This window comes from Hypanus sabinus, chromosome 27, assembly GCF_030144855.1.
Source record: "Hypanus sabinus isolate sHypSab1 chromosome 27, sHypSab1.hap1, whole genome shotgun sequence".
Taxonomy (NCBI): domain Eukaryota; kingdom Metazoa; phylum Chordata; class Chondrichthyes; order Myliobatiformes; family Dasyatidae; genus Hypanus; species Hypanus sabinus.
This window is the reverse complement of record NC_082732.1, coordinates 14,567,836-14,591,836: the sequence shown is the minus strand read 5'-3', so window position 1 is coordinate 14,591,836 and position 24,001 is coordinate 14,567,836. Positions and strand designations below refer to the sequence as shown.

At 39.6% G+C, this 24,001-nt stretch overlaps 1 protein-coding gene across 4 annotated transcripts in view; it reads right to left on the bottom strand.

Moving 5' to 3' along the window:
- The window catches only part of cep104 (centrosomal protein 104), a 145,448-nt gene that overhangs the window by 27,127 nt on the left and 94,320 nt on the right, over window positions 1–24,001 (bottom strand). For all 4 annotated transcript variants that reach the window (XM_059951759.1, XM_059951755.1, XM_059951757.1 and 1 more), the window contains one exon: window positions 19,173–19,240. In XM_059951759.1, the coding sequence (XP_059807742.1) occupies window positions 19,173–19,240 (68 nt within the window). The remainder of the gene's footprint in view (window positions 1–19,172; window positions 19,241–24,001) is intronic.

Sequence of the window (24,001 nt, the reverse complement as noted above, 5' to 3'; positions counted from 1 at the left end):
TAAGGAAAACATGCCAGCACTCGAGGTGGTCCTGAAAAGATCCATCAATTTAATTCCTTGGATGAAAAAACTGTCATTTTTTAAAAACTAGACTTGTGATTTTCACAATAATGAGGGCTCATCTTGTTGAAAGGTACAAAATCCTAAGAGGACATGGCAAAGTAGATGTTGAGATGGTTCTTCTAATGGAGGTATCTGAATGCGGAAATTATTACAAGATAAGGAAGCAAGAGTGTTTTCCCCATCGTACTGAATCTCTGGAATTCTGTATGGAAACCACCCCCCACCCCCGCACACTCTGGTCCCACCAAACCCACCAAACTGAACTTTTGTATGCCACTGTACTTACTGCCATGAAGCAGAGAGAGTACAGGGAAAATGTGGAGAACATTGAAATCCTCCAAGATGGATTAATAAATTGTTGTTGATTAGATCAATGCAATATATATGTTAGAATGATGTTTAAGGCAGTTAACCCAGCTTGCTAATGTACTATATTCCAGGATTGACTTAATCCATATAATGCAGCAAAATAGGAAAAACACTGTCACCTCTCTGAATGTGAAGAAGTGCTCTTCAGCACTATTAAAAGTTTTGCATTCATGTGTTGAGACCAGCTCTTCGTCACTTTGTTGAATTAATTTGCACAATGCATCTCTTCATTTTAGGCAGACTGCCAGCAACCAAAGATGGGCAAACAGAGATTACAGGAAAGACCACAAGATATCAAAGCCCAAAGTAAAGTTATTACCAAAGCACATGTATGTCCCATACACAACCCTGACATTCATGTTTTGCGGTCATTCACTGTAAATACAAGAAACATAATAGAATCAATGAAAGACTGCATCCAACAGGATGGGCAGACAACCAATGTGCAAAAGGCAACAAAATGTGCAAATACAAAAGTTTTTTAAAAAACTAACAAGAATATGAGATGAAGCATCCTTGAAAGTGAGTCCATAGCTTATGGGAACAGTTCAGTGATGGGGTGAGTGAAATTATCCCATCTGGTTCAAGTGTCTAATGGTTAAGAGGTAAAAACTGTTCCTGAACCTGATGGTACAGGTCCTGTACCACATCTCCGCGACAGCGCTTCATGCAGATGTGCTCAATGGAGGGGAGGGCTTTACCCATGATGGACTGGGCTGTATCCACTACTTTTTGTAGTCTTTTCCACTCAAGAGCATCTGCATTTCTATACTAGGCCATGATGCAACCAGTCAATACACTTTCCACCACACATCTATAGAAGTTTGTTGAAATTTTAGACAAAGTGCTGAATCTTTGGAAAGGAAGTAGAGGTGCTGCTGTGCTTTCTTTATAATTGCATTTAAGGGCTGGGCTCAGGACAGACCCTCCAAAATAATAACACCAAAGAATTTAAAGCTGCTGACCCTCTCCATCTCTGATGAGGACTGACTCATGGACTTCTCGTTTCCTCCTCCTGAAGTTAATAATCAGCTCCATGGTCTTGCTGACATTGTAATGCTCGAACGTACTGGAAGAGCACTTCTGGGTTTTCTCAATTCACAGTTGGTTGAATTTGCGCATGCAGAACTCGCGGATAAGGAGGGCCGACTGTACACATTCTTAAGATGGAAATTACAATTTGTAACCAATTGCAGTTCAGAAGAAGACATGCATCTAGAAGGAGAGTATCCAGTACTTGCAAGATGTCGCCACTGGTTAGTGGCGCCATCTTGCTGGAATAAGAATGCAGATGGCATGATTAATAATGTTTGCAGATGACAATGAAATTGATGGTATAGTGGAAATGAAAGGTCATCTGAGATTACAACAAAATTGAGATCAACTAGGAAACTAGGCATGAAATAGCAGATGAAATTTAACTCAAGACAAAAGCAAAATTAATAATTAAATCAAAGCAGAACATATACAGTAAAAGGCAAAGCTCTGGACTGTGTACCACAACAGACAGGCCTTTGGCTGGGGGGTGGGGGGGGGTCCTCGTAGTTTCCCTTAAAGTGTTAACTAAGGAGGGGTGGTGAAGAAGGCATTTGGATTCTTGCCTGTTCAGGGCACTGAGTACAAGAGTTGGGGTATCAGGCTTCAGCCATACAGAAGCAGTTGTGGTCATTAGGCTATATTAAGCAAGCAAGGATACAAAATAAATTCTATTTGTTGCTGGGACTGGATAATTTGAATTATAAGGAGGCATTGGATAAGCTGGGACTACTTTCCCTGGAGCTTGAGACTTGAGAGCATAGGCTTAAGTTAAGGAGGATAGATTGCAAAGGTACTTGAAGGGTAGTTATTTTCCACACTAAGAACGGTAGGTATATGTCCCAAAGTGGTAGAGAAAGGGACAATTAAAACATTTAAGATATTTAGACAGGTACATGGATAGCAAAGCATGAGAGGCAAATGGGTCAAAAATAGCCCTACTGACTATTCCTGTATAAACATAAATCCAAGAACTGGTGCATTAAAGAAAATAGATTTATTTAATAATTCTTAACCAAAGGCCCAAGTAATGGTGTCCTTGTTTGCTGAATTCACTGCATCATAGAAACAAAAAGTATTAATGCAAAGGCCCAAAACTGCAGAGAATCTAATTAATTAACACCGAACATGAATACAGTAACACAAAACTACTGGGGTAATGTGTGGATATAGCTGCAAGGAACATACAAGTTTAAAATCAGAACAGGGAGAGTAGTGCCTTTGTGACTATTTGTGACCCAGTGTGGCACTGGCTGACTAAAATATCATTTTATTCAATGTTAAAAATTAAGTTCCAGTAGAAGCATAGGAAAGACTAATATTTATCCTAGAACATATTGCATGTTTGATCTAGTGTCAATATTCCATTTACCATCTACTAACAATATGTCAATTTCAAGATGTACATTGCAAAATATGTTGCAGTTCAATGCATAGAGCCATGAGGCACTTAGTTTCATTCAATATACCACTGTATAAAACAGTAAACACCATCAATATCATGGATCTCATTTGAGAGCTTACTTAACAGCAGTGGCAGAAGACCACCTACCCATTCTCCTTACAGAATGGACTTGAATGGTTGAAGAGGGAAACAAGTTACTATGGAACAAGCACCTCACTATTTCTCAACTGAATTTAGTTCACTTGTTCTAGAAGTAGATCCCATTACTACTTGAACACTGTTTTATTATTTGGTAGTGGGACAGCCAGCCAAATAAATGAATGAGAAAACAAATCTGAATTGTATCACCCAATTCTCTTTGGACCATGGCCTTGTTAGTGAACTAAATGCTTCTAATGATTTTAAATAGTGATTTTAATAATATTTAAAAAATTAATTTTGCTAATGACTCATGGTCACATAAGTGTGCAAAACTAATCAACATAATCAAGTTTGTTACGTGCCAAATTTCCTAGTGGAAACTTAAATGGGACAACTATGCAAATGATACCTTTTACACATAGGTTTAAGCTGTCAAGTATATTAACAAAGCTAGTCTATAGGAAACATTATCAAGTATAATTTGAAAACTACATCATGAAAGATAATATGCAGCATGTTAATTTGAAAACAACTTTTCAATTTCACCCAAGTATCTACTTGCTGTTGAACTGTTTTCTCTACACAGCATTGCAAGAGGCAGATCTCTCCTTATAACTCAAGGCCTAGAAATTTGTCAGATGATTTTTCTTGCAAAACAAAAGTACCACTAATTAGAGTTAGCATTAAAGTGTGATTATTCTAAATTGCTGAAATTTTGGTGGCAATAATAAATCTGCAGACATCTTTATTTTTATTCAGCTATCTTAGAACAAACAAAATCATACTCACTATGGTTGAGGGCCTCAAGTTTTGAGATATAAACATCACCGATTGCTTGCCCTGGTCTAACCATGTAGATGATATGGCCACAAAAGCATAATACTGTCTCTAATTAGAAGGCTAAGGAAATTCAGCAAGTCTCATTGACCCTCACCAATTTTTAATCGATACACTACTGCTCGGTATGGCAACTGCTCTGCCGAAGAAATTGTGGAGCGTGGATCCAGCTCAGTGCATCACAAAATCTGGCCCTCATTCCATGAACCCTGTCTATACTTCCTTCTGTTTGTGAAACTCCACCCAGATGTTCCATTGGGCAGAGGATACAAAAGCCTAAAAACACAGATCATCAGGCTCAAGAACAGATTCAATCCTCCTCTTACAAGGATCTTGAATGCATCTTTTGTACAATGAATGAACTTTGACCTAGTCTATTTCTTCATGGCCCTTCCATGTTATTTACCTGCTCTGCACATCCTGTAACTGTAACAGTATATTTTGCATCCCCATTGCTTCTCCCTGTGTTCTACTCTGAAGTAGTTTTGAAATGATCTGAGTGAATGGAATGCAAAATAATATTTCTCCAATATATCTTAGTAGATGTGGGAGTGTGGAATAAGCTGCCATCTAACATGGTAAATGTGGGCTCACTCTTAAGTTTTAAGAATAAATTGGATAGATACATGGATGAGGGAGGTCCGGCAGGTCAATGGGATTAGCAGAATAAAGTTTCGGCACAGACTAGAAGAGCCGAATGGCCTGTTTTCTGTGCTGTAGTGTTCTATGGTTCTATGTGATAATAATAAATCAATTATTTATACTTAAGGCCGAGTTGGATGTTGAAAATACAACTTACATTTAAAAAATCTGTTCACAGACATTACAGCAATAAATCAACTAAATCAGCATGCTGGCAAGCAAAACTGAGGCACTTTTTTAATTTCATGTCATCACTGCCATAAGAATGCAATTCTTTGTGATGCATTGCAGAGTTCTGCACTCATTATCACTCTGATGAAAGGTCACTGACCTGAAAGAATTCTTTTCATTCTCCACAAAATCTGCCTCATGCTGAATATTTTCAGCATTTCCCAGTATCAGTTTTGCTTTACAAATACATCTGCAATCAATACTTTAGCACAAAGATGGCAAACAGAATCAATGAAATGTTCCATGTAGCAATCTGGCAATCTGGCTCTGAAGGACAAAGAACCCATGACTTGGATGATTGACATGATTTTTGCACATGAATAAAGTCTACCTGAAAACCTGGAGTTCCTCTGCAACTGTAGAGGAATAGAGATAAATTTACTTTTTGGTTAGATTTTAGTATTGATTTTAGCAAAACAAAAGAGCTGCTTATTCACCACAGGAAGAGGAAACATCTATAAGCCATCAGGGGATTACAAGTGGAGAGGGTCATAAACTTTAAATTCCTCAGTGTGATCATTTCAGAGGATCTGTACTGGGTCCAGTATGTAAGTGCATTACTAAGAAGATACTTCTACTTTCTTAGAAGTTTAAGATGATTCAGTATGTGCATGTCATGTAAAACTCTGACAAACTTCTGTAGACGCACAATGGAGAGTACAGTATGGTTGCATCATGGCCTGATACGGAAACACCAATGCCCTTGAACACAAAAGTTGAGAAAGAGCAGTGAATGCATTTTACCATCATAGATAAAGCTCTTCCCACCAATGAGCAAATGCACAAGGAATGCTGCCACAGGAAAGGGCCCACGCCACCCAGGGCATATTCTCTTCTCACGGCTAACGGAAGGAGGTAGAGAGCCTTAAGACCCAGCGGTTTTTCACTGATTCTACTGCGTTTGTCTTTACAGTGAATGACTGCAAGAAAATGAATCCCAGGGTGGTATATGGTGACACAGATGTACTTTAATAATAAGTTTACCTTGAACTTCAAATTGAGACAAGGACAACATTGAGTCAAGAAGATTTACACCCAGAAATCCATGCTAAAATGGGACACATTTAGTTCCTGTCGGCACCCAGCTTAAATGAAAGCAGCTGATACTGCTGCAAATTAATTACAAAAGGACATTAGTCACATTCCCACTGCAGAGGAGAGGAACATTTTGTACTGATCAATCTATTGATTGCAAGCCAAATAAAATGGAACTTCTATTATGGAAACCTGGCACCTGTGACCCCATTTGGAAATGATCAATTGTGGTAGCTGCTTAAAATAAACATCATTTGGAGTTTTATAAGGGAAATCTTATTGCTGGATCATTGTGGACTTTGTTGGCTTGAAATGTCCGTTCTGCAGGGCATTTCTCTAACAACTAAGTGAGAATACTTTTGTTTATTACTCATACTTGCTGTGCCTATAATATTGAGCACCAGTCCAACTCTCAGCTAGTATTCTGACCTGAAGAGTGAAGCTGTTCTAAGCAAAGCATATTTTGTGCAGAGGTCAGATTGAGACAAAACTCACTCAACTCAGAACAGAATGGCAGCAGGCCATTGACTGGAAATCAGTCATTACTGTGGGATGAAACGAGATCTTGTGCACCATCTAGACATTTCAAGCTGATTGTTCATGTACTATTTTAGTTTAGAAGTAGCTGTCTGAAAACTAAGATTTGCTTCGCATTAGGGATTTTTGCATTTTTCTTCTGAAGGAAATCCTTGTATCCCAAATGCCCCAGATTCCAGATTTCCTTCTCTTTGTGTACTATTTTCCATTGGCAAATTATTGCAGCCAGGTCACCATTTCTTTCTATCTTTCTGACAACCATGACAATATTCTCCAAATTGTAGAGAAAAGCTTCAGGAGATTTATGGTTCTCACTGTATCTGCACTCTGGTGAGAAATCACACTGGAGTAGGTGAGGAAGTACAGAACATCCTTGTTCCCCAGGATTTATCCCTATGGAGGTGCAGCTGCTGAAAATGTCTATTCAGTGCACTGGATGGATAAACAGTGCATGCTTTCCTTAAATGTAGATTCATCATGCTGTGATCCACAATAACATACACATTAATAGAGTAAAAATCTTCCCTGCTCATAAAATGGTTAAATGTTTCACAAGGATACCAGTGAAACCTATGGCTATCAAGGAAGCCAGCAATAATGGCATATCCCAATACCTGACTTATCACGTACCCATCACTGAAATCAAAACAAGTGAAAGCATTTGTTTAAGCGTAGAGCTTGATGCAGAAGTGAACAGCAAATTGCACAAAGAAAGATCTGCTGCACTCTTTAGAAAGAACCTACTGCAAGGAGTACCAAGGTGGAAGTTAACTACAATAGAGTCCAGTAAATGTCTCTAAAGGTTTTGCCATATTAAATTTCATGTACCATTGATAACAACCTTGGGAAAACTCAAAAGCTGCAAATGCCATTTTACTGGTCCAAGCTTCATGGTGTTTCTGAAGACACTGGCAGTAGATTAGGTGATTACAAATAGCCTAAAGTTCTTATTTATTCATGGGAAATCATAATTTTATTCAATAATGGAAGGTCAAAGTTCAACATAAATTTACTATCGAAGTGCGTATGCATATGTCACCATATACTATTTTGAGATTTGTTTTCTCAAATGCTACCACAGTGTCACCACAGGGGCAATAAATCAAGAAGTTTCTTATAGCTAGTCATGGGAAATAGCATGGACTTTATAAAGTGTTTGAAACATTCATAATCAATGAAGTCATCTGCTATCAGCAACTTTTAGAGCATTAAACCATAAGAAACAGGAGCAGAATTGGGCCACTTGGCCCAACGAGTCTGCTCTGTCATTTCATCATAGCTGATCAATTTTCCCTCTCAGCTCCAATCTCCTGCCTTCCCCCCCACATCCCTTCTAGCCCTGACTAATTAAGAATCTATCAACCTGTGCCTCTATGGCTGCCTGTGGCAATGAATTCCATAGATTTAGCACAATCTGGCTAAAGAAATTCCTCATCACCCTAAAAGGATGCTGCTCTATTATGAGCCTGTGTCCTATAATTAGACACTTCTACCATCGGAAACATCCTCTCCATATCCACTCTTTCAAGGCCTTTCAATATTTGATAGATTTCAATTAGGTCGCCCCTCATTCTAATGAATCTCGGTGAGTATAGCCCCAGAGGCATCAAACGCTCTTCAAATTACAAGCCTTTCAATCCCAGAATCATTTTCATGAACCCTCTCCAACATCAGCATATCCTTTCTCAGATAAGGGCCCAAAATTGCCACAATACTCCAAGTGAGGCCTCACCAGTGCTTTATAAAGCCTCAACATTAGCTTCTATATTCTCGTCCTCTTGAAATGAATGCTAATATCACGTTTGCCTTTATCACCATCGACTCAACCTGCAAACTAACCTTGAGGGAATCCTGCACAAGGACTCCTAAGTCCCTTTACAACTCAGATTTTTGAATTTTCTCTCCATTTAGAAAATAATCTATCCTTTTATTTCTTCTACCAAAGTGCTTGACCATACATTTCCTGACACAGTATTCTATCTGCCACTCCTTTGCCCATTCTCCTTCTGTAGCCTCTCTATTTCTTCAAAACTACCTGCCCCCCACCTATCTTCATATCCACCACAAATTTTGCAACAAAGCTATCAACTCCCTCATCCAAGTCATTGACATATAACATAAAAAGCAGTACCAATAGACTCCTGTGGATCACCACTAGTTACCAGCAGCCAACTAGAAAAAGCTCCCTTTATTCCCACTCTTTGCCTCTTGCCAGTCTGCAACTGCTTTACACATGCTAGAATCTTCCCTTTAATAACCTTGGGCTCTGCAGACTTCCTCCTTCCTTAACACTACCTTCACCTATCTTTGTATTAACTGCAAAATATTCCATAAAGTTATCAATTCCATCATCCAAGTCCCAATGCCAACCCCTAGTCACCAGCAGCCAAGCCAAATAGGTCCCTTTATTCTGGCACTTTGCCTCCTGCCAATCAGCCAAGCTTCTATCCATGCAAGCACCTCTCCTGTAATACTAAGGATAATGTTAAGCAACCTCACGTGTAGCATCTTGTCAAATGCCTTCAGAAAATCCAAGTACACAACATCCACTAATTCTTCTTTGTCTATTCTGCTTGTTATTTCTTCAAAGAATTCCAACAGATTTGCAAGCAAGATTTTCCTTCGAGGAAACCATGCCCCCAAGTATCCCAAAAACACATCCTAACAATCAACTCCAACATCTTCCCACCCAGTGTACTCAGACTAACTGGTCTATAGTTTCCTTTCTTCTGCCTCTCTCTCTTCTTGAAGAGTGGAGTGACGTTTTCAATTTTCCAGTCTTCTGGAACCATTCTAAAATTTAGCGATTTGTTAAAAGATCATTATCTTTGCCTCCACAATCTCTTCAGCCATCTCTTTCAGAAGCCTGGGGTGTACACCATCTGATCCAGATGACTTAACTTCCTTTAGACCTTCCAGTTTCTTAGGAATTTCCCCATTAATTCTCCCTAGTAATGGCAACATCACACACTCTTGCCCCCGGCATTCTTGAACTTCTAACATACAGCTATTGTCTTCCATAGTGAAGACCAATTCAAATACTACTTCAATCCATCCAGCATTTCCTTGTCCCCTATTATTACCTCTCTTGCATTATTTTCCAACTTCCCGATATCCATTCTTGCCTCCCTTTTACACTTTATGTATCTCTATTAACTTTTTTTTATCCTCTTGAATATATACGGCCACTTACTTTCATATTCCATCTTTTCTTTCTTAATGACTTTTTTTAATGACTTCTGTTTGTCTTCAAAAGCTTCCCAGTCCTCTAACTTCCCACTAATTTTTGCTCTATTATATACCCTCTCTTTGGCTTTTATATTGGTTTTGACTTCTTGTGTTATCTTGCCTTTAGAGTACTTCTTCCTCTTTGGCATGTGTATATCTGTGCCTCCTGAACTGCTTCCAGAAATTCCAGCCACTGCTGTTCTGCCACCATCCCTGCTGGTATCCTTTTCAAACCAATTTTGGCCAGTTTCTCTTTCATGCCTCCAAAGTTCACAATTTATGGGTCATTCATCAGCAGCAAACCTTGTCAGCACTAACAATTTAGGTAGCACAGAATACATAAAACGATAAAAGGCACCATGGTGTATGAGCTGCACTGTTTCCCCATTAACCCTGTAAACTGCACAAGTATTTCTTAGCATCAATTTAAAATTTTAAGCAACATCCTGTTTTGGCAATGTCTCAATTGCCAAGGCTCCTTAAACTATAATACTGTAGAATTGTTCTGATACTACCTATTGTATTTTCATTTCATTCTTTTCCTAGATAGTGTAATAGTGAAGGAGAAAACCCATGTTATCTTAACCATGTAACAATTACAGCATGGAAACAGGCCATCTCGGCTCTTCTAGTCCGTGCCGAACGCTTACTCTCACCTAGTCCCACTGACCCGCACTCAGCCCATAACCCTCCATTCCTTTCCTGTCCATATACCTATCTAATTTTACTTTAAATGGCAATACTGAACTTGCCTCTACCACTTCTACTGGAAGTTCCACAAAGCTACCACTCTCTGAGTAAAGAAATTCCCCCTCATGTTACCCCTAAACTTTTGCCCCCTAACTCTCAACTCATGTCCTCTTGTTTGAATCTCCCCTACTCTCAACGGAAAATGCCTATCCACGTCAACTCTATCTATCCCCCTCATAATTTTAAATACCTCCATCATGTCCCCCCTCAACCTTCTACGCTCCAAAGAATAAAGACCTAACTTGTTCAATCTTTCCCTGTAACTTAGGTGCTGAAACCCAGGTAACATTCTAGTAAATCTTCTCTGTACTCTCTCTATTTTGTTGACATCTTTCCTATAATTTGGTGACCAGAACTGTACACGATACTCCAAATTCGGCCTTACCAATGCCTTGTACAACTTTAACATTACATCCCAACTCCTATACTCAATGCTCTGATTTATAAAGGCCAACATACCAAAAGCTTTCTTCACCACCCTATCCACATGAGATTCCACCTTCAGGGAACTATTCACCATTATTCCTAGATCACTCTGTTCTACTGTATTCTTCAATGCCCTACCATTTACCATGTATGTCCTATTTGGATTATTCCTACCAAAATGTAGCACCTCACACTTATCAGCATTAAATTCCATCTGCCATCATTCAGCCCACTCTTCTAACTGGCCTAAATCTCTCTGCAAACTTTGAAAACCTACTTCATTATCCACAACGCCACCTACCTTAGTATCATCTGCATGCTTACTAATCCAATTTACCACCCCATCATCCAGATCATTAAAGTATATGACAAACAACACTGGACCCAGTACAGATCCCTGAGGCATACCACTAGTCACCTGCCTCCAACCTGACAAACAGTTATCCACCACTACTCTCTGGCATCTCCATTCTAGCCACTGTTGAATTCATTTTACTAATTCAATATTAATACGTAACGATTGAACCTTCCTAACTAACCTTCCGTGTGGAACCTTGTCAAAGGTCTTACTGAAGTCCCTGTAGACAACATCCACTGCTTTACCTTTGTCAACTTTCCTCGCAACCTCTTCAAAGAATTCAGTAAAATTTGTCAAACATGACCTTCCACGCACAAATCCATGTTGACTGTTCCTAATCAGACCCTGTCTATCCTGATAATTATATATACCATCTCTAAGAATACTTTCCATTAATTTACCCACTACTGACGTCAAACTGACAGGCCTATAATTGCTAGGTTTACTCTTAGAGCACTTTTTAAACAATGGAACAACATGAGCAATATGCCAATCCTCCGGCACCATCCCCGTTTCTAATGACATTTGAAATATCTCTGTCAGAGCCCCTGCTATTTCTACATCTTCTTCCAGCTAATCAATAGACAATACACAGAATTCATGAATCCACAAAAGAATGAAACCATATTCATATTTTAAACTAACTTCATCCTTAATTGACCTCAAGTCAGCTCACTTAGCTGGGGGCACAAAATAAAACAAGCTCCTTGACTGATGTCAAGAGAGCTGAAAGCTTCAAGTTCCTATAAGTAAACATCACCAATAGCCTGCCCCAGTCGAATTACATTGACATCACTGAAGCTCACCAATGCCTCAACATCCTTAAAAGCCTAAAGAAATTTGGCATGTCGCCTTCGATCTTCATTAATTTTTTGTCAAGCATGATACAGTGCATCGTACAGATGGGGCTCGCCAGCCATGATCGGCAGCTCATCTACGAGAAGAAAAACTGATCACAAACCTTCACTGTCTTATGGCTATATCCGCTCAGGTGGAAGACTTAAGGAGTAAATCCCAAGGGGAAAAATCTGGAGCAGGAGTCCCTAAGACAGTCTGACGTTGAGTTCAACACTGACTGGCAACTTCTGCAATGTTGCTGGTGCCAAACTGTATCAGTCTCTGCTTTTGCTTTGGGTTCATCAGAATCAAGGAGAGGAGGAATTTGTTAAATGGGCAACAGCTTGCTCTCCATTGCTGGGATGCAATATCCTTGGTTGACCCTGAAAGAATGGAGGCCCCAGATAGAGTGCAACCTATCTGGATGCATCCCTGCTTGGTATAGCAACTGCTCTGCTTACAAGTAACTGAGAAGAGATGTGAACACAGCTCAGTACATCACGAGAGACCAGCCTCCCTTCGATGGACTCCATTTATATTTCTCACTGCCTCAGTGAAGCACCAGCATAATAAAGACCCCACACACCCCACACATTCTCTGTTCTCCACTTCCCATCAGACAGAAGATAATAAAACTTGAAAGCACATACCACCATTATTGAATGCATACTTAGTACAAGATGGAATCTTAACCCTATAGTCTAACTCCTTGTGACCTTGCACCTTTCTTTCTACCTGCAATGCACTTTGTCTGTACTTTAGCATTTTATTCTGTGCTCTGTTATTGTTCTACCTTGTACCTCGATGCACCATTGTAATGAATTCATCAGCATGGGTAGAGTGCAAATTTTCCACTGTACCTCAGTACATAGGGCATTAAACCAATTCACCAACTTGGCTTAATACCTTCATTTGATTATGTGAGCCTACCTGAGGATGTTATTCTTGGACTACAGTTCAACACCATAATTCCCTCCAGGCTCGACAAGAACCTCAGAAACCTCTGCCTTCACCCTACCTTGTGCAGCTGGATCCTGGACTTCCTGTCAGATCGCTGGTAGGTGGTAAGAGTGGGCTCCCTCACCTCTGCCACTCTGACCCTCAACACAGGTGCTCCTCAGGGCTATGTCCTAAAACCCCCTCCTTTACACTTTGCATACCCATGACTGTGTCACCACCCACAGCTCCAAACTGCTAATTAAATTTGCTGACTTTACAACATTGATTGGCATAATCTCAAATATTAACAAGGTAGCCTACAGAGAAGCCATCACCCTGACACAGTGGTGTCAAGAAAACAACCTTTCCCTCAATGTTGCAAAAACAAAGGAACTAGTTGTGGACTACAGGAGGAATGGAGTGACAGGCTAGCCCCTATTGACATCAATGCATCTGGGGTTGAGAAGGTGAATAGCTTTAAGTTCCTCATCATTTCACATACATCAGGGGTGTCAAACTACCAGCCCGTGGGATGATTTGGGATGGGGGGGGTGGGTTGAAAAATATATTCACGACTATTTATTATGTATCAGTACGGCAGCCATACAATAGGTGGCAGTTAACCACCCAATGTGCATAAGCACCTACCACCCTGCACTGAAGACCACTAGGGCCCCACTTGCGTCCTCAGATACAGTATTAACACACAGAGTACTCAGGTAAGTAACACCTGTAGCAAGGCTGAGACTGTTTGCTGCTGTGGTTCAAAATGCTTTCCGAAAAAAGTTGTCATTGAAGGTCGGATATTCAACGATAATTGGAAAAATCGTTTTTTACTTCTGTGAGGTCAATGGCAAACCTGTGTGTCTGATATCCTCGCAACAGGTGGCTGTGGCACTATGAGACGTCACACGGAGAAAAATATGACAAGTACGCAGGATGACTCTGAATGCAAAAGGTAAACAAGCTTGAAGCAGCTCTGAAGAAACAGCAATTAGTGTTCACCAAAAGTCGAGACTCATGATGGAGCTGTCAAGGCCGGCTATATTATTGCCAACAAAATAGCTGCTGCGTTAAAGCCATACTCAGAGGGGGATTTCATCAAAGCATGCATGCTGATGGCGGCTGAGCTGGTGCGCCCTGAGAAGAGATAGACTTTTGGGAATAACAGCTTGTCAAGAAATACTGTGGCAGAGAGAATTGGGAGATTCTCTCTTGCAGGAGATTTGAACAGTCAACTAAAAGACAAAGTGAAGTCATTTATTGCCTTCTGTATTGCAAATGAGAGCATTGACGTGACTGATGTAGTTCAATTGGGAATATTTATTCGTGGTGTTGATGCACCTTTGACCGTCACCAAGGAGCTTGTGGAGATGGTGCCCATGACAAAGACCACAACAGCGAACGACGTTTTCTCCAGCCTCATTGAGGCCTTGGACAGACTGGGGGTTGACTGGAGTCACACTGTCTGCATGGCAACAGATGGCGTACCGTCCATGGTTGGGGAAAAAGGCAGGTGTTATTGTGAAACTCAGAGAGAAAGTTCAGACACAAAATCCAGAGCAGGAATTCTGGAATTTTCATTGTATTATACACCAAGAGGCGTTACGTAGCAGGAGCCTGAAAATGGATAATGTCATGGATGTACCAATCAAAACGGTTAATGTTATTAGAGCCAAGGGACTCAACCACTGGCAATTTGACACTCTTTTGCCCAAAAGTAATATTGGACACGGCCTACCCTACCACTCTGAAGTCCGCCGGTTGAGCAGAGGGGTTGTGCTCCAATGTTTTTTTCCATTACGTGCAGAAATTGGACTATTCATCAATGAGAAAGGGAAGCCAGTGGCAGAGTTGGATGACCCAGACTGGCTTCATGATCTTTCACTTTTGGTGGATATAACAGAGCGCTTAAATATGCTTAATGTTAACATGCATGGCCACAAAAAACTTGTTACGTAATATTACGACAGCATTCGTGCCTTTCAAATTAAGATAGGCCTGTGGGAGATGCAACTATCCTGGAGCAAACCAGATCATTTCCCATCTTTATAGTCTGTGCGTGTTGCTCATGGGAATAATGACAACATGGACAGGTACAAGGACAAAACATCATGGTTGAAAAGTGAGTTTCAGAATCGTTTCCAAGTCTTTGCTCAGCTCCAGAAGGAATTCCAAATGGAACTAATTGAAATGCAGTGTAAATTGGCTTTGAAATGTAAATTTGAGACTGTGGGTCTGGACTCATTCTATCAATACCTGGGACCGATGTACCCCAAGATGACAGGCTTTACCTCAAAGATCCTTTGCATGTTCGGAACTGTTATAAATGTACCACAGCTCTGAGGGGCCGAAGGGTGCGGGGTAGCCCTCTCCTTTGTGAGAATCGCAAGATCACTATTGATTTGGGTCAGGAGACCCAGGAAAATAGAGAGAGACGTGCAGAATGTCTCGTTCCCCGACGATATAAAGCTACGGGACACGGCCATTGTCTCTTGAAGACGAACGTGTATTGCAATACTGTGCTACGTGGAAGCCCTCAGGCAAAGTGGGCTGGTTGAGGGAGGGATTGCATCACCCCAACCTGATTGACATCTGAGACCCTGTGAGTAAGGATAAAAGAGGGTCTGTGGGAACAGCCCCTCAGACGCACCAGAAGAAACACTAGTGATCCCGTAATAGCAGAAGCCAGTAGGGAGGAGGCCACGTGCGTTCGGTTCCATTTGCCCCAGAACCGGTGGCTCTTATCACGGGAGACTGGCTTTTAGCTAACAACGGGGAAACCAACTCCCAAAAGACTCGAAGGATTGGCATCATAAAAGAACTGGGCAAGTTTAACCCATCTCTCTCTCAAACCCAAAACACTGCAGCTTGAACAATCTAACAGTGACTTTTATATTTCCATCGGACAATACATTATCCCCTAGACAACGATAGAGCTATTTCTTATTATTATTATACCCGCACTTTTAGATTTAGTACTGACGACGTATATTATCTGTATGTTTGCATTGATCTTATTTTTGTGCCTCTTTATCAATAAATACTGTTAAAAATAGTACCATCAGACTTCAACGGACCTCTCTATCTTTGCTGGTAAGTGACCCAGTTACGGGGTTCGTAACAGGACAACATATCTCTGTGAGCAGGCATTCTCCATAATGAACATTTACAAATCCAAACTGCGCTTGCAGCTGACACACAGACATCTAAATGACACTATGAAAATCACAACTGCCCGGACACTGGTCCCTGATGTTGATAGGCTGGTTAAAGCCAAGAGATGTCAGGTGTCTGGAAGCAGCAAGTGAAAAATGAGTGGCACTAACACTGTTCGATGCACTGTGACATGTAAGTAAAATGCATTATGAAGTATTGAGTGTCATAATATTGTGATTCATTCATTTTCTGACTATTCTATTATTGTAAATGTGATCACTTCAACTAAAATTAGAGGCTAACTGTGTTCATTGTCTGAGTTTGATTGCTGGAAGCAGGCTAATAAAAATTAGGTGCAGTTGTGCATCCTACATTTACAATTTGTTTCATTAGGTCTACATTTGTGTCTGCTAATATTCGATTTCAAATGGTTTATTAATGGAAAGGGTGTGGCTTCCAAAACAATCTTAGCTAAAATAGCATCGTTTTTTCTCTCTCTCCTCACAACCTTCTTGTAGTCTATGACTGTTAAGTTAATACCAATCATAAAAATAATGCTTGCTAGGCAATCTTCTTCATAAGAAACGTAATTTGTGAAGTGAAACATTTTGTAGTTATAGCAGAGACTGAGACACATGAGAGCAGGTTGAAAAAACGAAGGCAACGAAAGCTGTGGGAGCATGCATGCGTGCACAACTGATTCGGCCCGCACTAAGTCGTATTTTGCCCAAACCGGCCCCTGACCTAAAATGAGTTTGACACCCCTGACGTACACAATAGCATATGCATCACCGAGGATCTCACATAGTCTGTACACATTGGCTGTGTGGTGAAAAAAGCACAACAGTGCCTCTTTCTTTTCTTTTTCAATCTTTTTATTGAGTTTCATATAAATATAAAAAAACATAACATAATAATAAATAGATTATGAATACAATAGACTTAAGATTACATTAATAATAGGATAATAATATCCTATTGAACATCAACAACAAAAAAGTACATTAATCAATCAAGTCTATATAATTATATATGAAAGGAAACAAAACTAATCATCAAAAGAAAAAGAAAAAAAAATTAAAAATGTGTGAAAAAAAAATATATATATGAAACAAATACTAAACTAAAACTAACATGGGCAATAATAACAGTTTATAAGTATATGATAGTGTCAAAGAACTCCGGAACTCCATACCTGAACAAGAATAAACAAAGAGAAGGTCTGGGAAAGGCCAAATTAATTCACATGAAAATGTCGGATGAACGGTCCCCAAGTTTCTTCAAATTTAATTGACGAGTCAAAAATAGTGCTCCTAATTTTTTCCAAGCTCAGATAAGAAATAGTTTGAAAAAGCCACTGAGACGTGGTAGGAGGGTTCACTTCTTTCCAATTTTGTAATATAGACCTTCTGGCCATTAATGTTACAAAAGCAATCATTCGTCTGATTGAAGGAGAAAACTGATTACCATCCTCATTTGGTATACCAAAGATTGCAGTAATAAAGTTAGGTTGTAAATCAATGTTCCAAATTGAGGAAATGGTAACGAATATGTCCTTCCAATAATTATGTAAAGTAGAACATGACCAAAACATATGGGTCAGTGAAGCCACTTCTGAATGACATCTATCACATTGAGGGTTAATATGAGAATAAAATCGAGCAAGTTTATCTTTAGACATATAAGCTCTATGTACAATTTTAAATTGTATTAAAGCATGTTTAGCACATATAGAAGAATTAACCATTTGTAAAATTTTTTCCCATTTATCTGTTGATATATTGTATCGAAGTTCTTTTTCCCATTGTTGTTTAATTCTATCAGACATCTCTGGTTGTATCTTCATAATCATGTTGTAAATAAAAGCAACTAATCCCTTCTGACAAGGATTTAAGGTAAAAATCAAATCTGAGAAATCCGTTGAAGTTGAGTTGGGAAAAGATGGTAAAACTTTATGTAAAAAATTTCTGATTTGTAAATATCTGAAGAAATTAGATTTAGGTAATTTAAATTTATTGGAAAGTTGGTCAAAAGACATCAAAGTACCTTCAAAAAAAAGGTCACGAAAACATTTTATACCTTTCCTTTTCCATATGCTAAAGGCTTGATCTGTCAAGGAAGGTTTAAAGAAAAAATTAAATAAAATAGGGCTATCAAGCACAAAGTTTTTCAAAGTAAAGAATTTCCGAAATTGAAACCAAATTCGTAATGTGTGTTTAATAACAGGATTAGATATCTGTTTATTAAATTTAACTAAATCAGCAGGAAGAGAAGAACCAAGAACAGAAAATAAAGAATATCCCTTTACTTCATTGCATTCCAAATTTACCCACTGCGGACACAATAATGAGTCCAAATCCAATTTCCAATACGTTAGATTACGAATATTATTCGCCCAATAATAAAATCTAAAGTTAGGCAAAGCTAAACAACAGTGCCTCTTTCACCTCAGACGGTTGAAGAAGTTTGGCATGAGCCCCCAAATCCTAAGAACTTTCTACAGCGGCACAATTGAGAGCATCCTGACTGGCTGCATCACTGCCTGGTATGGGAACTGTATTTCCCTCAATCGCAGGGCTCTACAGAGAGTGGTGTGGACAACCCAGCACATTTGTAGTTGTGAACTTCCCACTATTCAGCATATTTACAAAGAAAGGTGTGTAAAAAAGGGGCCCAAGGATCAGTGGGGACCCGAGTCACCCCAATCACAAACTGTTCCAGCTGCTACCATCCGGGAAACGGTACCACAGTATGAAAGCCAGGCCATCAGACAGATGAATTCACAGTGATACATTTGTACTTCTATGTGATATTGACTGTCCTGTTGTACATACTATTTATTACAAATGACTATAAATTGCACATTGCACATTAAGATGAAGATGTAAAGATTTTTACTCCTTGTGTATATGAAGGATGTAAGTAATAAAGTCAATTCAATTTGAGGAAGGACATATGCATGAATAATGACTAGTGACAAAGTTGATGCATTTAGTTTAACTGCTATTATCATCAGAAACCTTCAGAAAAACAGATAACAGAAGCCAGAAAAAAATACTGGAAGTATTTACAACAATGAAAGAATGGTAACATCTCATCTATAATGTAAAAATTTTAAAAAAACACTGCATCAAAAAGATGAAGAAAAAAGAATTCACACTGCATTTTTAAGGTTCTTACCTCCTCTCCTGGTTGAAAATTTTCATGGCAGAGTGGACAGTGATTGGCAATTTTCTCAGGCTTTGCAGCTGCAGAAAGAAATAGAAGAAAACAGCTCAAAACTCTGTATATTATGCACCTTAACTGTTAACCATTTATCCAGCTTTATAAACTGTCCACATATGAGAATATTTACACATATTGCAAAATACTACAATCTACTGGAATTCTGACCTGATGAGTTTCCACTTCAACTTTGCAACCACATTCTCTATTCAAAGATCATTTGTTAATCAATATGATAGCATAATCACTGTATGATTGAACTAATACTTGGAGGCCTGGATCACTAACCTGGAGATAAGAGCCTGAAGCCTACCACAGCAGAAAGATAATTTAAAATCTATTAATTAAATAAATATGGAATAAAAAGCTACCAGTATTGGTAACTTTGACCATTCTAAGACAGTGAGTTAAGTTTCTGATGAGAGAGGAATGGACTCTTAGAAATAAATTCTGTTTGCAACTCATTGTCCAAAAATGCCACATCCAGTCCATGATCACTTCATTGATAAACATATAAAACTATTTTTAAATAATCATAACAATGGTTCCATTGTATTGTTACTGGAACTTTCCAATTTACTTTTAATCTTAAAACCCATGAAAGGGCATGTCTCAGCCAGTGGCTGAACCAGCTGGACCAGCATTCCATGAGATTGTGTCACAAGCCAATCAATAGACAACATCCACAGCTTTTACTTCATCAATTTTCCTTGTAAACTCCTTGAAAATGACACAACCAACCTTACCAACCTACCCAGGACCTGTCTATCAAATACTTATACAGAGCTTTGAAAACGTAGTTAACCCCCAAAACTATTTTCAGATTTTACTGTCTCATTTTCTGAATTTAAAATATATTGAAGTGGGATTTTCTGAGCTAATCTACAAAACTTGTCAGCAATTTACTCAAAATTAAACACTAAGTTGAGAGGTTCAAAAAGTATTCATCCCCTAACTTATTACACTATTATTACACTAACTTTCCTTTGCTGCAACATAAAATATTACCCTACCAATTCACCAAATTTGTTGATGTAGAAAACTGAAGTATCACCTGTTCTCAATGAATTTATCAGGATAAATACCCGTTCTCTCTATAATGTTCAACAGTATGGCAGATTTTCAAAAGACCAAACCAAAATGAAGACAAAAGACAAGGCAAGGAAATAATAGAGAAGCTCAAATCTGCAGAAGGATAAAAGATCATCTCAAAGGCACTGAACGTACCTTGGAGCTCAGTGCAATCCTTCATGAAAAAGTGGAAAAACTACGAAACCACAGTCACACTGTCTAGGTCAGGCCACCCCTCTAAACCTGAGTCACTGGAGAAGAACTTATGTTGTGATGGCACCATAGGCATTTGCCATGAGCTTGGAATGGAAGATCATAGAATAGTACAGCACATTACAGGCCCTTCAGCCCACAATGTTGTGCTGATCCTCAAACCCTGCCTCACATATAACCCCCCACCTTAAATTCCTCCATATACTTGTCTAGTAGTCTCTTAAACTTCACTAGTGTATCTGCCTCCACCACTGACTCAGGCAGTGGATTCCACGCACCAACCACTCTCTGAGTGAAAAACCTTCCTCTAATATCCCCCTTGAACTTCCCTCCCTTTAACTTAAAGCCATGTCTTTGTAAGAATGGCACTTGTAAGAGAGGTTACTGTGATGTCAACAGTTGTTCTGAGTGAGCTACATAAGTCAGTGGCTACAACTGGAGATGATGATGTTCATGGTTCGAGAATCAATATCTTGCACAAAAAGGGTATTTATGGAAGAGTGGCAAAGAAAAAAGTCCTGACTGAAAAAAATGCATAACCTTGCCCGTAAAGACTTTGCAAAGCATCACCTAGAAGATACTGTAAAGATCAGGAAGAAAGTCTTGTGCTCGAATGAATCTAAATCAGAACTTTATGGCCTCAACATTAAGCTGTATGTTTGACGCAAATCTAATGTTGTGCATAAGGGTATCCTTATATAAGGGCATAAGGGCATTCCTACTGTAAAGTATGGTGCTACGAGGATGCTTTCAGCAGCAGGGACTGATAATCTAGTCAGGACTGATGGGAAGATGAATGATACTGGATATGAGAGATCCTGGATAAATATCTGCTAGCAGCAGGGACTGATAATCTAGTCAGGACTGATGGGAAGATGAATGATACTGGATATGAGAGATCCTGGATAAATATCTGCTAGCTACAGAAAGTTTAAACTTGTGAGGAAGCTTGTTTTTCAGCAGGATAATGAACCAAAACACATGTCAGAGCAACCTTGGAGTGGCTGAGTCAAAGCTCTAGCTTTAAACCAATCAAGCATCTCTGACAAGACTTCAAGGTTGCTGTCCATCACCCCCACTCCCTATTTAACCTGGCACAGTTTGAGTATTTTGCAAGCATTGGGGGGCTGAAAACTTCTTCAAGGCACTGTCCATTTGCGTACCATCCAATAATTGTCCCACACTGATAATAGCCTCACCAGCCTTAATGTTCCATCTTATTCTTTGAACCTTTCTCGCACAACATTTGCTATCCTCCTGTCCTCCAGCACCTCACCTGTGGCAATTCTGCCAGTGCCCCTATAATTTCCACAATAGATCCCACAAAGACTGAGAAGATAGCTTGTCAAAATCTTAGGGATTTATCCATTCTAATTTGCCTCAAGATAGCAGGCACCACCTTTTCTGTAAACCAGATGCAGTCCAAGACCTCACTACTGTTTTGCCTCAGTTTTATAGACTGTGTCACTCACCTGAGTAAATACAGATGCAAGAAAATCATTGAAGAATTTGTCATCTCTTTCAGCTCCATGCACAAATGACCACACTGATCTTCAAGTGGACCAAATGTGTCCCTTACTATCCTTTTGCTCTGAATATATCTGTAGAAACTCCTGGGATTCTCCTTCAACATGTCTTTCAAAAGAATCTCATGCTTTCTTTTAGCCCTCCTGATTTCCCTCTTGTATTCCTTTGCGTTTCTTATACTCAAGTATCTCACTTGTTCCTTACTGCCTATACCTGCAATGCACCTCCTTCTTAATCAGGGCATCAATTTCCCTCAAAAACCAAAGTTCCTTAAACCAGTTAGGCTTACCTTTTACTCTAATAGGAACATACAAATTCTGTACTCTCAGAATCAGAATCTGGTTTATTATCACCGGCATGTGACATGAAATTCGTTAACTTAGCAGCAGCAGTTCAATGCATACATAATTTAGAAGAAAAAAAATAATAATAAACAAGTAAATCAATTACAATATATGTATATTGAATAGATTTTAAGAAGTGTGCAAAAAAGACAGAAATACTGTATATTTAAAAAAAGTGAGGTAGTGTCCAAGAATTCAATGTACATTCAGGAAATGGATGGCAGAAGAAGCTGCTTCTGAACCACTGAGTGTGTGCCTTCAGGCTTCTGTATCTCCTACCTGATGGTAACAGTGAGAAAAAGGTATACCCTGGGTGTGGGAGGTCCTTAATAATGGACACAGCCTTTCTGAGACACTGCTCCCTGAAGATGTCCCGGGTACTTTGTAGGCTAGTACCCAAAATAGAGCTGACTAGATTTATAACCCTCTGCAGCTTCTTTCAGTCCTGTGCAGAAGGCCCCTCCCCCCCCCCCCCCCCGCCATATCAGACAGTGATGCAGTCTGTCAGAATGCTCTCCATGGTACAACCTTCGAAGTTTTTGAGTGTATTTGTTGACATGCCAAATCTCTTCAAACTCCTAATAAAGTATATTTGCTGTCTTGCCTTCTTTATAACTGCATCAATATGTTGGGACCAGGTTGGATCCTCAGAGATCTTGACACCCAAGAATTTGAAGCTGCTCACTCTTTCCACTTCTGATCCATTTATGAGGATTGGTATGTGTTCCTTTGTCTTACCCTTCCTGAAGTCCGCAATCAGTTCTTTCGTCTTACTTGATGTTGAGTGTCAAGTTGTTGCTGTGGCACCATTCCACTAGTTGACATATCTCACTCCAGTATGCCCTCTCATCACCACCTGAGATTCTACCAACAATGGTTGTATCGTCAACAAATTTATAGATGCCTAGCCACACAGTCATGTGTATACAGAGAGTAGAGCAGTGGGCTAAGCACACGCCCCTGAGGAGGATATGTTCTCACCAATCTGCACAGACTGTCGTCTTCTAGTTTGGAATCTGAGGATCTAATTGCAGAGGGAGGCACAGAGACCCAGGTTCTGCAACTTCACAATCAGGATTGTGGGAATGATGGTATTAAATGCTGAGCTATAATCGATGAAAAGCATCCTGACATAGGTGTTTGTGTTGTCCAGGTGGTCTAAAGCAGTGTGGAGAGCCACTGAGATTGCGTCTGTGTTTGACCTATTGTGGCGATAGGCAAATTTCCCTTACAAGGCCTCGGAGTTACCAAGTATTCTTGTGTCAGAAAACAACCTATCCTGCTCTACATCTGCCAGATCTCTATGATGACATCAAAATTTTCCTTTCTCCAATTTAGAATCTCAACCAGAAGGTCCAGTGTTATCCTTCTCAATAATCATCTTGAAACTAATGGAATTATAATCACCAGATCTAAAATGCTCCCCTACACACACTTCTGACATTTTGCCCTGTCTCATTCCCTAACAGGAGATCCCATATCTCTCTCTCACTCTAGCTGGGAACTGTATATACTGATTAAGGCAACTTTTCTGAACACAAATTGACGAAGTCAATTCCATCCAGTCCTTTTACAGTATGGGAGCCCCAGTCAACATGTGGAAAGTTAATATCAACTACTCTCACAACC